Source organism: Lagopus muta, chromosome 1 (genome assembly GCF_023343835.1).
Source record: "Lagopus muta isolate bLagMut1 chromosome 1, bLagMut1 primary, whole genome shotgun sequence".
NCBI lineage: Eukaryota > Metazoa > Chordata > Aves > Galliformes > Phasianidae > Lagopus > Lagopus muta.
The window spans coordinates 103,981,561-103,998,633 of record NC_064433.1 but is presented as its reverse complement, the minus strand read 5'-3'; the positions used below and the strand labels follow the sequence as shown (position 1 = coordinate 103,998,633).

General features: G+C 40.4%; 1 protein-coding gene across 3 annotated transcripts in view; it reads right to left on the bottom strand.

Moving 5' to 3' along the window:
* The window catches only part of HUNK (hormonally up-regulated Neu-associated kinase), a 57,973-nt gene that overhangs the window by 15,580 nt on the left and 25,320 nt on the right, over positions 1-17,073 (bottom strand). For all 3 annotated transcript variants that reach the window (XM_048934153.1, XM_048934152.1, XM_048934154.1), the window contains exons 3-6: positions 14,690-14,745; positions 8,785-8,920; positions 6,874-7,001; positions 447-582 (exon numbers count right to left, since the gene is read on the bottom strand). In XM_048934153.1, coding sequence (XP_048790110.1) covers positions 447-582; positions 6,874-7,001; positions 8,785-8,920; positions 14,690-14,745 — 456 coding nt within the window. The remainder of the gene's footprint in view (positions 1-446; positions 583-6,873; positions 7,002-8,784; positions 8,921-14,689; positions 14,746-17,073) is intronic.

Here is a 17,073-nt window from a genome sequence, read left to right as displayed (position 1 = left end):
GTATTAAAGATCAACAACCAACAAGGCAAGATTATTTAACTCTGAGCTTTCTCACCACGGTCTGCATGGTTACCTAATACACAGAACCCTCACACATGCATCAGAAATGGGTATAGCTATTGCAAAACATCCTGGCTCTACTGACAAATAAGAACAAGACTACAAGTGATGTCTTTGTACACGTCCATTGTAAGCTCACGTGATCTGCACTTCAGACTACCTCACAACTGTATCATATGCCATCTTCTAATTTAAGCTACTGTTTTTGACCACTTCGGGAAGCACACATTTAATGACCAATCCTTATAGCTTTAAAAATTGAGTCAAAAAAGCAACCTCAGAAAATGCAGTGGGATGCTGTCATATAAAGAATGAAAATGTAGCATCAGAGCTGTTCACATTTTAATGTACATACACACTGGCAGGTTTTCTCCACTCTTTTGTACCTGTTTGGATATGGGACGTTAGGTGGTGCTCTCCCAGGGTAATTCTCATTAAGCCACCGATTCGCAAGGGCCTGCTGGATGTTTGGTCTCTTTGCAGGATCTGGCTCTAGTAGAGAACGTAGAAAGTTGATGGCCCCTGTGAAGAAATCAAGAAAAGACAATAGCTATGTCATATATGCCATATATATGTATATATATCCCTATGCCCAGGGAGGTGGTGGAGTCGTTGTCCCTGGCAGTGTTCAAGAGGCATCTGGATGAGGAGCTACAAGATATGGTTTACTGCTTGTGGTAGCAAGGGTAGTGGGAGGATGATTGGACCAGATGATCTTGTAGCTCCTTTCCAAACTTGCGATTCTATGATTCTATGATATACTTTATGACTTAACACAATAGTCGGGTTGTTATGCCATGTAGCCTGATCAAGAACTAAATGCTAAAATACTAAAATGCAACTTTTTCTATACAGTATGCTTAAATGTCCTGAAAAACAAAGAAAGCTTGATACAGGATTGGTAACTGAAATAAACAAACATTTATAGAGTCATAAGGGGGATGAGAAAAAGCACCTTTTGTTACAGAGCTTGTTTGAAGTTTCTGAGCAAGCTAGTCAAAACTTATTCATTTCTGTTTGAGAAATGAGGTTATCAAAAAATCACTCATACAGAGTACAGAACAGAAAGATAGACAGGGGCTGAGCAGAGAGGAGGGGAGGGATGGAGAGCTGGGAGGAAAGACATGGAAAACTGAGTTTTCTGCTCCCATTGACTGGAGAAATTCTCTTCTGGCTTCCATCCAGACTACAATCAGTTGCAGGAGGTTTTGGCCAAATTAAAAGAGTAAAATTAATGGGCTTCATTCTTTTTTCAAATACTGAACTTTCAAATTCCAATAACATTCAACCATCCCTTGGGATTTTCTTGCAAAAAAACTCAAAAGTAGTTTTCCTGTATTTGTAAGTCATGCGCTTCTTACATGCTTATGAACGACGAAATCAAGTGATTTGCTTTAAGACTCAAAATAAGTCAATGTCTGAGCTTAAGATAAATTCTGTTTTAACTGTTTCTAGTCTTCATTCCTCAAATTATCAAGGTTACATTCAGCTTATCAACTACAAATCAATGACAAGTTAAATATGTCCTCTACCATTCCCTACAGAAAAGACAAAGAAACCTAATTCTGGGAAAGCCAAAACCAGAATAATTTTGTAGAGGAGATACAGTGAACTGAGATAGCAAGTGCACCCTGAATGATGTCAATGGCAACCAAAAAACAGAAATGATGGCTGCAGCAGGTTTCTCCAGCTCGAAGGACAGCAATTTGGAAGCTTTTTTCCACCTCATTCTGCTACAGAGCTACAGTTCACTCTCTAGACTCTACTGTGCATGTTTTATCTACTTGAATCCAAATTTTGCAGAGATCTTGTGTAGAGACCTTGGGCAGTAGTAGTAGGACCACTGGTGTACTTTGCCCATGACTTGGTGAAATATTTAATATCCTTGGATTTTTCTCAAAGCCCATCACTGGAGATGTTCAAGACCAGGTTGGATGGGGCCCTAGGCAACCTGGTCTGGCACCAGATCTGGAGGTTGGTGGCCCTGCCTGTGGCAGGGGGGATGGAACTTGATGATCCTTGTGGTCCCTTCCAACCTTGGCCATTCCAGGATTCTATGTGGGAGTTAAAGAGCCTGAAATGGAAATACTGATCCCTATTCTGAAGGACAGCAGCCATGATTCATCTTCTTCACCAGCACCACTGTGAAACCCTTATGAATCCTTCCTCCCATATTCAGCTGAAAGAGAATGATATGCCTGCTCACAATGTGTTCGTCTGGAAACAGGAGCCTAGATGCAGTGCCATTGCCTTTATGGGGTTCTCTTCTACAAGACTTCTTTGTGTTTGCCTGGCTGTCGACCCAAGCATTTTCAGATCTCTGAGTCCAAAGTGACAGACTGGCTGGGCTGATGCATCAGAGCAGAGCAGTGGGCAAGGGAGGGTTTCTCATCAAATAAGTCAATATTAAATTTGACAGGTGCCAAGACAGCATGGATAACTTCTAGTTTCACCATCCTGCAACCATCAGACATCAGCCGGAGAAAGCCCTGAGAGGATATCCATTGCAATGCAGGTCTAGCACTGAGAAGCTTATATTAAGAAGAGAGAGAGTTATGATTATGTATTTACCATTCCAGCTAGGCATGAGCTAGGTGTTTTCTAAGCTCTGTCTTCACAAATCACTGATTTATGTCAGGTACTTCAATTTAAGTCTTTCCCAACATTTTTGTTATTTTCTTATGACAGCAGCATTGTGGAAACAGCAGGAAGAGACTACATCCAAGTTCATAAATCTCCTGCAAGCTGATGTTAGGGCTGTTCCCTGCGTACCCTGAAAGCCTGCACGTCAACACATCTTGGGCGCCAACCCCTCCGTTATGGGAAACAAGTAACCCATTGTTCTGCCATTTTAGTTCCTCTCTTCCCAGTGATTCCTGCTAGAAACCGCACACATCCCATGGGTTCAGAGCACTCTTCCTAACACAAAACAGCCCCTCCCCAAACCAGCCACCATCCCCCTCGGCCCCCACATCAGCTAACAGCTCCTTAAAGACCCTGTTTTTTTCCCTTTGGCAAAAGACAGACTGATTAAAGGCGGCTTGCGAAGCAGTATGAAGTGCAGCAGGTTCAGACCAGGGGAAACTGATTCCAGATACGGGAGCCCTCCAGAGAAGCTCCTTTGCCAGTGCTACCCAGGCAATGAGAAGATTTGGTGCAGCACCTTTGCCCACCTGAGCTGTTAGGTGGTAGAAAGAAGAATGAGTCCTTTTCACTTAGCCACACAGCTGCAGGACAGCAAAATTAATCCCTCAGGAAGTAAACATGAAGTGAATGAACCGGTTTTTGGACCCATCTGAAGCTGCTTTTCATGCTGAACCAAGTAGCTTCATGAACAAAGGATGCTGTGAATTATCCCTCCAATGCTTCATTATGTGAGGGAATGTGAGGGCCTCATTTATGACGAACTCGAGGACAGCACTAATCTGATTAGCCAGTGAGCTGCACTTGATGGAATTTTGTTTCCATGGTGTAACTTTGGGGCAAAGTTTGCTCTTTAGACAAATGAGAGATTAGTACCATGAGAAAAAAAAAAAACCCAACAACTTTCTCTTAAAGCTTCTTTAATAGATTGAGTTCAGTAATGAACAGAAATAGGGAGAGCTTCAGGTATGGGCTACAAGACTTCTGTTGCTTCCAATTTCTTTGTCATGAATAAAATGAACTTAGTGTCTCGTTCAGAGGATGCCACAGTATAAGTGGGTGCCTGACTAAAACCAGGCATACAGCTGTTGTTTATGAAACTGGACAGAGAAAATGAAATAAGGCTGTTTAATTTTACAATGCCAGAGTAAGCTCTGAACTACAGGCATGGACAGATGATTGCTTGTGTTTGTTAAGAATTTGCACGCACCTCCATGCAACAGCACTGCCTCTCCGTTCCTGATAGCGGTTAACATTTAGCTGAGATGCAATAACTTCTCAGGACGGATCTGATTGATTGAGGCTGTGCAGTCACTGTCCCTGGAGGTATTCAAGAGCCATGTGGATGTGGCACTGAGGGATGTGGTCAGTGGGCATGGTGGGGGTGGACTGACGGTTGGAATGGGTGACCTTAGAGGTCTTTGATGGTTGCATGATTCCATGATAGCAATTAATCTCTATTTCACAGAAGAAATGGAAGTTATCAGTTGACCCGTGTGTTGAAGTTCTAAGTGATTGACTTCTGAATGCTCTTAAAGGGGAATGCTTCTCCTCTGCTGCAAAAGCATGGAATACACAGTTGCACATGCGGTACATAGTGTTTGACAGGCTTTAAAAAGGGGATAACATGTAAGTGATGATTAAAAGATAGTGTACCACTTGATGTTACCTTTCAGACTCTCAGATTTGAATGGTGGGATTTTCTAACAAAAATTCCATCATCTAGACAGAAAGCTTATCAAGTGAATGAGCTAAGGATTAAAAACACACCTTTTTAAAGAGATTCTTTAGCCTCAAATGCACTTCTCTAGTTTGAAAGGAAGACCATAAACACACAGAAGCAGTAATTGAGAAAAAAAAGGAATGCGTGCAAGGTGAATATCAACTTTCTTAATAACTGAACTGTGCTCACCTCAAATCAATAATCAGATAGCTCTGTTGTGTAAGCAGCTTAATGAAAAATTGTTTCCTAAGTGGGAAAATCAAATACTAACTCCACAGTTTTCTCTGTTGCTACACAGTTCCTTTGGGTATCCATAGTCACACAAAACTGTAACTAATACAAATAAAGCATACTCTTGTTTAGTGATAAGAACAGCTAGTTTTATAAAGGAGCCCTGCATTCAGCAGCTGTGAAGTTAAATGTTAAAAGAGAACACAAGGAACAAGCAAAACATACTACTACAAGATATCTCTTCTGCAATCTCTACGTGAATTTACAGAAAAAGGAAACATGATGTATGAAAAAGAAGGTCACTCTACCTAAGAGGTTAACCAATAAAACAATTTGCAGGGCAGAGCAGCCGATTTTCTATCTACTGACCCAAAATCTAAATGTAGCAAGAACAAATGTCATGTTAAATCACAGTTTGCCATGTTGGCGAATGTGCAAACCTACTGGCTTAAATCAAGGAGTGAGGCATACCTTTGTTCACACTTTGTTGAATAAAGGTTAACAAGTTTAAATCTGTTCCACTAATTTTCCATCATCTCTGAAAGTTCAAGCTTCTATTGTTCTTAGAGGATAAACAAAGACTGTTTTCATTGGAGACTGTAATGTCAAAAGATGTGACTGTGAGAAAATTTGATCTCCATGATAAAACTGTAGGATGAATGAAACAGCAAAAGGAAACCTGTCAAAAGTAGTATTATCTTTTTTGCTACATAAGGTCTGGTCTTCTCCAGACCTTTCATGGGTGATTCAGACTTCAACACGAGTTCTCCCTGTAAAGTCAGTGAAACCTCCCACACAAAGATAGCTGTGCTTGAAACAAAACAATGATTGGGAAGGCAGTACATCAGTTCAAAGCTACTGCACAGCCATTAAACAACAGCTGTTTTCTGGTAAAAGCCTCACTGTGGGAGGTCAGTTCAGTAAACTATTTGGCAAACTTGGCAAATCTTTACAACTATATCCAAGTCCCTGAATTCAAGAGTAATAGTAATTTGTTGCAACTGATGCAAAAGATTTGGCTTCTAGATCAGTACAGTGTGAAACAGTCAGTATAATCTTTATTTTAATTTACTCAGCAGGGCTTCCATGTATGGTAGAACATTCTAACAGTGGTTTTGTGCAACTGAATCCTACAGGGGAGTCTCCAGAATGGAAAGAGCAAATACTCCAACCACATAAAATACAAAGCAAGATTGCAGCATCCCATCACTTGTAAACCTACCACTTTATAACACGCCAGCAACATTTATTCCTGGCAGAAAACATGTACTTCGTACAGATGCTGAGTGAAAGAGGAACAATATATTCCACTTCATTCACAGATAACCCATGTGAGAAAATCCTTAACTATTTATTCTGCAAGCAGGGAAATCTGTACTTGGAGCATTCATCTTGTGAAACAACTTGTAAGGGCTTTTTTTATACCCCATGATAGTGGTTTGCTGTCATTAGTGTACTGACTGAAAATACACGATCATTCACCCTTTTTCTATGAGCAGTCTTTTAATTTCCTTGCAAACAGTCTGCCAGACAAGAACAGAAGCTCTCCATGAACATCAAATTTAGCACACAAAAATAAAGTACAAAGCATAGTTCATTCCAAATGCTGACACAGTCTTGCTATAAGCTGAAAAATGATTCTGTTGCCTAGTGACATGGCTTTGAAGAAAAGTTAATTTTTCTAATATTAACGCAACAACAAATTTGCATTTTATGAACACACAAAGTTTATCACAGGTCACTGTTCCAAAATAACCTTCTGTGTGTGTGTCATTATTTCATGACCCGTGTGAGGTCATTCAAGGCCACCTTACCCAAGCCATTCTATGATTCTATGATCACACAATCCTAATCATGAAAACTCCCAAGAATGTGTTACTCCAAAATAATGTGTTTATATATCCATAACCTATGCTAAAATATTTGAACATGAAAAACTGACCAGCTATTCTCTGAAAGCAATTTCAGAGGCTTTCACAGATTTGTTCCTCTCTCATATTCAGTACAACTTGGTGTTTCTCCAGCTTATACACCTAAGTTAAAGCAAAAGGAGTTATACTGCAACAACTCCTGCAGATCTGCTCAAGACTAAAATCAAAAAGACCATTTTTCATGATTAGCATACCATGCTGGTAACACAACATGCAATCCCAAATTCAATGCAATGGTTCCCACCAACTGGATCTGAATAAGTCTGAAAGCACTTTTTTGATTACCTGTGGAGAGTTGGGTGGGAAAAGGGTTCATTTCTTTGTCCACCATTTTCTGGTACAGAGCTCTTAAGCTGAACGGCTCCACAGTAAAAGGTAATGTTCCAGTCAACATCGCGTACATGTTCACCCCACTTAAAGAAAACACAGAAAAAGAAATGGAAATAATCAGGAACAAGGAAATAATTAGGCTTAGACTTTCTGACTGTATGTCATCTTTAATGTCTGACAGTTATTAGGAACTCTTCTGTTGCGCACAATGATTGGGCACGAATTTGCAGAGGTTTGCTCATGGAGGGTCACACAACTTGTAGGACATAAGCTGGGACTCACAGAACCAAGCCCAGCTGTTAGGCAAATTCTCAGTCAATTTTGCTTCACAGTTATGTCTCCCATCAGGCTGCTTAAATGCCATGCTTTCAGCAGCCATGTCCCGCTGCTGCCCTGGGTATGACTGCCTATGTCAACAGGAACATCACTGGTCCTGGTTCAGTGCACAAAAGTTTCTGCTGACCCTCATGGCCTCGGGTGCAGCACAAAGATCAGGTGTGAACAATCACATTTTTCAGAGCAGAAAAGTTATTGCTTATTTATACCCAGCAGAGCCAGTGATGAAAAGTGGATTCTCATTCTTTTCCCTCTTAAAAGAGCTTTAAATTCAATTGAGTGGAATTCCTTCCTTTTGGGAATTGGTTTTCCCAGTTTGCTGAATGAATGCATGCGAACAGAAAGAAACCAAACCAGTGTGCTTTTATGAACTATGATCACAGCAACCATTTGTTCAGCTATGAGGAAGGGCAGGGGTTAACCATATTTTTCTTTCTTAGATGAAAAAAAAAAAAAAAAGCAGGATATTATTACTGGAGAAGTTTAAATGGTTTACAGGAATGACTGTGCTCTGTTTGCATTCCAGTACCAGTAAGAGCATTCCTCAGGGCTGGTAATCTCACCCTTGATGTGGAGGGATGGCCCACTGCAGGGTAAGAAATGAAGTAGCTGCTTGACAGTTTAGCTGTGGGTCTCCCTGGAGCATGGGCTACAGGATCAGGCTTCCATAGGGGAAGTTTTCTAGAGTCTTTAGGTATCACAATGCTGACCAATATGAGAGATTAATTAATCCATGCCCTAGTCTCACATATAAACAATGGCCAACATTTCTTAGCAGGAGCAGCACTTATACAGTACTTTGTATTTTCAGAGCATTTCAAACACTTCAACTTCGGAAACAATGCAATTCCATAATTTTATTTAAATTTATTAATATTTTATTATCCCCAGTTCATTGGTGAGGGAAAACCCTTAGATACTAATAAAGGCTAAAAGTTAGCTGATTTCATCTAATTCTTCTTCAGGACAGGCAGTGGTAACTGACACCATAGCCAACAGGAGGGCAGAAGGTACTGACAGTACCACAAGCAAATGACTCCAGAACATCTTTTCAGCTTCCTCCGTAGCTGTCTATTCTTTTGCCTGAACACTGCTAGGTGCTCAGCATCACAAATATTCTGGCCATTTCTTCTTCCCTTCTAACTGCTATGCTTTCAAAATGATGACTGGAATGGATTTCACAACTTCTGCCAGACTTGACTGTGGATAGTGCACAGAGACTGTGTAAAAGCTTGAGGATCCTTCAGGGAAAACGAAAAAGATGTTCATCATCTTGTGCCAGAAGACACAACACGTGTCTCACTAATGTGTCTCAAAGTCATCGATCAAGTTGGGCTTTACTGCAATCACACCCTGTTCTGCTTTCTATCAATCTACATACGGTTATGCAAAAGCTCTCTTTCAAATCAAGATATTAGTATAAAATAGTTCAAAGAGTCATGCTAATTAAACAGATTTTCTTGCTTATTTCCCATTTCAGCAGCCAGTAACAATAAAAGTAACAAATTATAAACTAGAGAAGTAACTCACATGGACCAAACGTCTATTTTGGGCCCATACTTTTTCCTTGCCAGAAGTTCAGGGGCTGCATATGCTGGGCTCCCACACTGGGTGCTGAATGGATCAGAATAACCCAGGATGCCTGCACAGTTGCTCAGTCCAAAGTCTGTGAAAAGCATAGAGACACAGTTATGAAAGAGACAGATACAGCAAAACTGTAAAACAGCAAAACAGAAAAGGGAAAAGGCACATCTTAACCAAAAGCTATGCAATGAACTGCCTAGGAAAAAATCAGTCACATGAAAAATTGTCTACAATTTGTGCTAAATCAAAAGAGGTTTTGACAAGCAACAGAAAAAGTCTGGAAACATGCATGAATATCAGTTTTATACACAAAGCAACTGTGTTTCACTCAAAATTGGAAGCTCAATTGGAGTTGTGTTTGTGCCATGCAGTACATGATGGCCATGGGGAAGAAACTAACTTTGGGCAGTCAGGGGTTCCGTACTGTGGCGGTGCTTTGCTAGGAGGCCAAGTATTGCTTCTCCAACATTTTCCTTTGTTTGATTTAAAGGAGCCATCACATTTAAGGCAGGGAGGTTGTTTCTATAACTACTACACACAGTAAGGGTTGCAGTGTCAGCATTTCAATTCTAAAACAATGCAGGGAGATCTTGGAGCAAGAAGGGGAATGTGTTGATTTGGCTCTTTCCCTTTCTTTCTGTCTTGAATTATGCCATTTCTGGCCCCAGGGTGTATCTGATGTTCTCTGCTGGCAGGAATAGCAAGGGACCGGCAAAAGTTGGCATCATGAACAGATGAGGAGCAAGACATGGTCCCTCAGCACTGAATGAGACTGCAGTTTCACAAGTGCTCTCTGCCAGCCCAAGCCCAGGCTGGCGCCACGGAGGGTGTTCTCCCCATCTCCTTTGTCTACTTCAGCACTGGTATGGCTTCAGGGTGAGCTGTGTTTCAGAAAGGATCTTAAAAATTAAAACACTAAGCAAGAACAGAAATTAGGAGAGAGCAGCTGTGAAAATGGCCTCTGGCTTGTTCAGCAGCAGTGGCAAAAGAGGCCAGGGGCAACATGCAGTCAGGGCATGCATGCCCAGTGGCCCACACTTGGCTTGGTAGAAAGCAATTATGAAGTCATGGCATCAGAGATGAAAAGGGAAAGCAGGAGGAGTTGCATAGGGTCTTGAAAGAGGACAAACAACCTGCTGGTGAGGCCCCATCTGGAATATGTTTTGGGCATCTCACTACAAGAAAGACATCAAGGCCTTGGAGTGTGTCCAGAGAAGGGCAGCAAAGCTGTGAGGGGTCTGGAGCACAAGTTTGATGGGGAGCGGCTGAAGGAACTGGGGTTGTTCAGTTTGGAGAAGAAGAGGCTCAGGGGAGACCTCATCACTCTCCACAACCACCTGAAAGGAGTTTATTCTGAGGTGGGGGTCTTCTCCCAGGAAACAGATAGGACGAGAGGGAATGGCGTCAAGTTGCACCAGGAGAGGGTCAGGTTGGGTGTTAGGAAAAAACAGTTCTCAGCAGTGGCACAGGAAGTCACTGGAGGTGTTCAAGAGCTGTGTGGATGTGGCATTGAGGGACATGGACTAGAGCAGTCACTGGCATGGCTTGATGGTTGAACCAGATGATTTTACTGATCATAAAGATTATTTGATTCTATGACATAATAAAGGGGAAGAAGGGTGGCAAACACACAAGGACGAGGGCAATGTGGGCTGGGAAATCTGCCTCTGCAGCAGGGCAATATATTCATGACTAGAAGACTTAGAATAGCCACAATCAAAGATGTTCACATTTATTAATAGCTTGCTCTTCATGATAGCTGCAACAAAAATACTACTATCAAGAACACTGACATCTGTTTATCTCCTTTTCTATTCATTCAGTCTTCTTAAAACTTCTCATAATATCAGCATGTTTAAAATGAAAGTGATCTTGCATATAAATTAGACAGCCCAAAGTAGTAGACCACTGAACCCTGCTCCTATAGAGTTGTGTCTTGCATCCACACATCTCATAAAGCCTTCTGGGTGTGCTACCCACCTGCTTGACTGGGCTCAGAGCATTGCATCTTGTAGATCAAAAATGAGAAGTAACTGCTGAGCCCACATCTCCCTCCACTAATCAGGGTCCCTCTCCTTTATTTGCCTGCTTATTTGCATGGGACTTGAAGTAATACCCTGTCCTTTAGTATTCAACTCATGCTAAATATGGCAGAAATCAGACAGGAGTCCCTTATGGTATTAAAAGCACCCTGGCAAGGCATTCATGTAAGCCTTGTTCCTTTATGAAATGGGGCTACAAATAAATAATACTTACAAAACATACACATATAAAAGTGACTGTGCTGGTTAAGGCACTTAAAGAACAGTGCGGACTGGCTGGCTCTCTGAGAGGGAAGTAACTGCAGCACAACCATATTTTAACAGTCACAGAGGCTCAAAGGGTTTTGCTGGAGCGCACTGTAACAGCTGAAGGGAGGATCAAGGCAATTTCCTTGCCTCTGATGGAAAATAACTGTCTCTGGACACTGTTTAAACATCTTTGCTAGATATGTGTTATCTCTGGGGCTTATACAAATACTTCTGAGGAACCTCTTAATTAATTTATTTATTAGCTATGGCCTGAGAGAGGTTATGTCAACTGCTAAATACTTTTAAAAACTCCTATAAATAATACCTCTACAAGGTATTAGTTGTGGTCTTTATCCTACTATGACATATCACCTCAAAATTATTTGACTGCAATACAGTGCTTTACAATCAAGTACATAATGTTTATATACTGACCTGGTGCAAACTAGCATCTGCTTGTCGTTATCAAGGGAGGTATCCTCCTGTGAAAGTTTGCACTATCCTATTTGCTTAAGCTACAAACATCTCATTGACTTGTGCTTGTTCATTAAAACTCAGCTGGTGTACTTTTTTTTTTTTCTCATGTCTGTTGGAATTAAAAATGTGTGCAAACACATGCAGACTGGGGACAGGGATTTCATTGCAAAATAAATGGGAATATCGCTATGAATGCCATAGCAGCGCATTGCAATCACCAGCTGATTTGCATTAAGGATGCACTTTTAATCTCAGTAAGAATGGAATTACCACTAGCACTGATAACTTTACTGCTACCCCTGTTCTGTCTTGGGCTTCTTTCAATAAGCCTAGCTAATTACAGATTTCAGATCAAAGGCCACACTTGGTTTTCCAGCGTAAATATTATGACATGGAAGCACCACCACCCCCACTCTTCATGCTATCGAAGTATCGCATTACGCTACTTCTCAACGCCTCCAGGAAATCAACATTACAACATTAAGCTATGGGTACACGGCTATCTCTGAAGCTGTGACAGTTGGGATATCAAAGAAACTATTTAATAGCACAAGCCTTAGTACAAAGTGAGAGCTCATGGACAAGTTTGACCCCTGTGTACGCCAGCAGCGCTCTAGAGACCTCAGCAGAGCTACATATAGGCAAGATCCTTTTGGTGTTGCAGGTCCTTGAGCAGACAGCCAAGGGCTTCACAAGTTCTGTGAGTGACCTTTCATGGCATCTTTATCAGACACCTGCCATCACTGGCTGTTAGATAAAGAGAAGTGAATTACTTCCAGCATTTCCACTCCCAATGTTCTCAGACTTGAGACTTACCCAGCTAAGAATAAGTCCACTTAGCACAGCAAATGGAATTTTTCTAATAATACTATCTAAGAATATATTCTAACTAAAAAAGTGTCATTAAGCAGCTGGATGAAGAAAGGACTCAAAGGATTCAGTTCTCACTGAAATGCATGAACAAGTAGGAACTTCCAATGTCACTTTACATTACATTTTTCATCTTCCATTTTTAGATGCTAGAGCGTCTGCTGCTACACCAGACATGGAGAGCAAACTCCTACCCCAAAGCAGTTAATGTGCGATGCTTTGTATCTCAGTGTCTTTCCTTGAAAGCATGAAAAGCAGCATATAATCCCTCAAAACACTCTTTGCTAGCGCTGAACTTTCCTGGGCTACACTACATGACAACAAAACTGATTCATCATGTTTCTAGGAGGACACTACATACTTTACTATAAGTGGAATGATCTGAGTGAGGGAACAAGCATGGAGGACAATGAGAAGAAAATGAACAGGTATATTCCACCAGCTCCAGACAGGTGCTGAAACATTTCCGTTGAGTGTGTTGCACAGAAGCAGGACGTGGGACATTCAGTTTGTACCAGAAAACAAATCCTAACTGTCTGGGGCTGTTTAATCAAGTTAGTGGCTTCTCTGGAATATTAGATCAGAGATTTTCCTTTGGGAATGGGAGGAGAGGAAACAATGGACTTCAGCTGACTGTTGATAAAATGCAAGTGTTTAAGATGACTGATTTTCAATCTGTTTTTGCTTACAATTAAATTATTACTAATAAAGTAACCTTTATTTTTCAATAACATACCCAGCTGGACAGTGGGATGTAATTGCTTTGTTTTAAAATACATACCGTGTACAATCTGCTTAAAAACATCAGGCTGCAGACCTGAAGACAATTTATCTCAATGCTAGCTGGGCTACAGATCTGTCTCTTTCTCTATGCATCCCACACCACCCACTGTGAGGAGACCTTTCTATGCAACTGAAGCAACTTAAACTGCAGAAACAGCTCTGAAGTTCTTTTTTGGCATGTAAGTCTAAATTGAACACATATCATCTGATTAGATTTGGTTTTGGATGTCAAGTTCACATAGCATTGTGTAATCAAACACTCAATAACAGGAAAGTTATAGAAATTCTTTAAATCTATCAGATGTTCATACAGCACTGTTGCAAACCATCTGGTCTCACTTATCCGCTAAATCAAGATAATGGGTGGTATCCATCATTACTGATGAATGATTCATGGTAACATATCAGTATCCTCTTGACCCGTAACTGACGTAATGCAGCATTCTCTTTTGCTATTATTTTTCCAGAGACATTTGATTCACTACAGAGTACCAACTAAAAGTTGTGGTAATTCTTCTAGAGACTGAATTCCCTAAGTAATTTTTAAGAATTTCAAATTTAATTAACCATGCTCTTCTTGTTTGTTTGGAGACGTATGTGCTTCATATATTACACTGACTGTCCATTTGACCTCAATGTTAAGTGTTTTTCATTCCTTTTCAGATGATGAAACCTTTTGAAGAAAGGCAGGCAAGCGTTTTAAGTCTGCAACCACAGACACTGCTGTTGGCAAAAGTGGAGGCAAGGAAATAAATATAAATGTTTATTATTTTTTTTTAAAAGGGCATATTTTCTTTGCAGTGCACACATTAGCGTTAATGGGAGTTATGCAAAGGCAGTGAGAAAGTACACCCACAGATGATTAATCTAAAATGTCTGCTCAACTTGAATGAATCAAGCACTGCATACAACTGATTCCTGAATACAACAAAGTCTCTATTTTTTAATTAATCTTTTTATTTTTTAAACAGCCATCTAAAATAATTGGGTTCCAGAATAAAATTTAAAGAATATAAATAGAGGACCAAATTTTGCCAGCTGCTAAAAATGTGTATGACTCCCACCGACTTCAGCGGAAGCATATGCATATGGGGGCAGAATCCATCCCTCAGTAAATACGAAATTATAAAGATAATAAAATAAATGACTTCTGTGGTGCTAGTTCTCTAATGCTTTCAAGGTTCCTAATTTAAATAGGAAAGTCACTTGTTAGAAGATGAAGGATTGTGCCCGTACCCAGTTAAAGCTGAAATAACTGGAACATTTTTTCACAAGAAGCTGTCAGGAACAGCTTGATTGCTATCTATACTCTCCCAGCTCCTCTCTGCAGCAACATTAGCAGTTGTCACATGGAGGGTTATGAAGACTCAAGAATTCTCTTTATAAAATTACCAATTTTAAATACTGGAATTGCCAAACTAGGTTCATACCAATGAGCTTGATATTGTTGTCTTCATCTAGCAACAGATTTTCTATCTTCAAGTCTCTGAAAGAAATAAAATATTTTGAGTGAGGCTCTGAAATAATGAAGCAATTTTCCATCACATTCATCAGTTTCTTTACAAGATGCAAATATAATAACGGGTATTATGAAACCAGCACACACAGTTCCACGTTCAAAGCAGAAAGCTCCATGCATTGTATTCTCTCCATAATTACCAGTGCCTTCACACAGGGGTTCACCCCAATTCTTCATGCACAAAATGAATTTACAAACATTTGTCAGTATCACCTAATCAGATTCTTAGGATTTCTTATCCAAGTCTGCAGAAACCTTGTACAAGAAAATCTTTCAAATCTGTTTTTCAGTTGCAGGTTATCTTCTCATTACTTCTGATAATCAAAGCTTCTTCAATAAACTATCCTCTGCAGATTCCTGAGGCGCCAAATGGCTCTTCTCTGCTACTGCCTACAATGCTGGGGGCCAGAGCCAGCCTTCTGGGAGGGAGGAGAAACAAAACCAGTCCTCTTCTACATGGTCACTGAATGTCCTGCTGACATGCAAAATGAAGTAAGTGTTCACAAGTGCATGTGCTCTTCGTCATTTGCGAATGTGATTGTGTTTCCCTAAATCACATTCTATGTCTAAAAAAAAAAATCCCAGAGATGATTCCTCACCCTACCCTTCCTTACCCTAGCCCCCAAACACAACCCCAAGTCCCAAACTGCTTACATACAGTATAAAAGTTAATTATAACACGAGAAACCACTCCATGACTTCTAGCAGTTGTTTGTGTCTTTATTACAAGAATTTTTCTGCAATCCAGACACAAAGTATTTCTAACTATTAGCATGCTGGGAGATCAATAGCTCAGACTGGCAGTGATACTTCTCCCAGTATGATTTGGAAAAAAAAAAAAACTAGATAATAAAGACATCAGCTATGATTATGGGAAAGCAGTGACATCCATGGTATTTTGCCTCTGTACAGCAAAGGGAGTAATGAGGAATACTGCAGATGAAGATAAAATGCTTAATAAAGTAAGACAGGTAAACCAACCAAACCAAACAAAGTGTAAAGAATGTGGGAAAGAAAGAAAAATAGCTGTGACCAACTCCAGGCCTTTTAAAAAATGTTCCTCTCCACTTCAATTTATGCCCATGCTATGTTACAAATAAAACCATGTAGGAAAAGTAGTTGTATGTAGGATGACACTCACTTCATCAATACATTCACAAAGATCTCCCAACAGATGTTTCCATACCTACTTAGCTCTCCTTGGAGATTCTCCTTAGTTCATGCACAAGAAGAAACTGGACAAACAATACATATACCTATCAAAAAAACTTTTTTGTGTGAATTTCAGCTATTCGGTGGCATTCTTCTCTTTGCAGGAAACTTCATACAACACAACATGCTACAGATCCACCTCTCTGCCTCCTCCAAAGGGAGCTTCTGTTGTATGGCAGCCACCATGGCTGAGCAACTGCTTGGTACAAGACTGATATGTCTTGCCAGATGGATCCAGATCAACCCACTTCTGCTTCCCCCCACTGCCAAAAAAGGGTTTATTTCTTCACGTGTCATGCCTTTATTACTTGCAGATGGAGGTTTTTCCACAGACAGTGTGATTAGCCTCTAGAAAGATATTGGGGCCGGGTATTTAACAGGGGAGAGTGCCAAAAAACCAGCATGGGAAAGAAAAAAAGACTTGAAAAATCAATAGAAGTAAATGGGGTTTCAAGTCATACGCTGAAATACTCAGCGCAATCACTCAAAGCAAGAAGCATGGAGATTTGGAAGTTCTGAGTACCTTAAACATCAGCAAAGAAAAGGTAAGCTTTTAAAACTAAAGGAAAGAGGATGGAAAGACGAAAACTGTAAGTTGAGGTGAGAAGAAATGCAATTAGAATAACAAATAAGCAACAGAAGAGCTAAAAAACAAAGGCAAGATATTTAAAAATATTCAATGTTAAAAGCAAGGATAAATATTAAGGGGGAATCTTAGAGCTACCCGAGAAAAATAAGAGCCTCAGTATAGTCAGCAATCAGACCTGGTTAATTAAAGCCATTCAGCCACATGTCTGTTCTCAGCAGACTTGCCAGTAAGTGGTAGCTGATCTAACAGTTCACATGTGCTGCATTTTTGTCAGTCCATATCAACACAAAAGCCCTACTTCTTGTGTGATGCTGGAAAATACAACAGTGTATTTTCACTGCTTGGTACAGACTAATGAGAAGATTCCACATTAACTAGACTCAGCAAGACAAAGCCAGTACAAAACCAGACCATGAAAAGCTGGACTAGACCATAGTTGGAGATCCACTGCAGCTATGGACACAGACTTTCCAGGGGGCATGAAGCCCACAGGA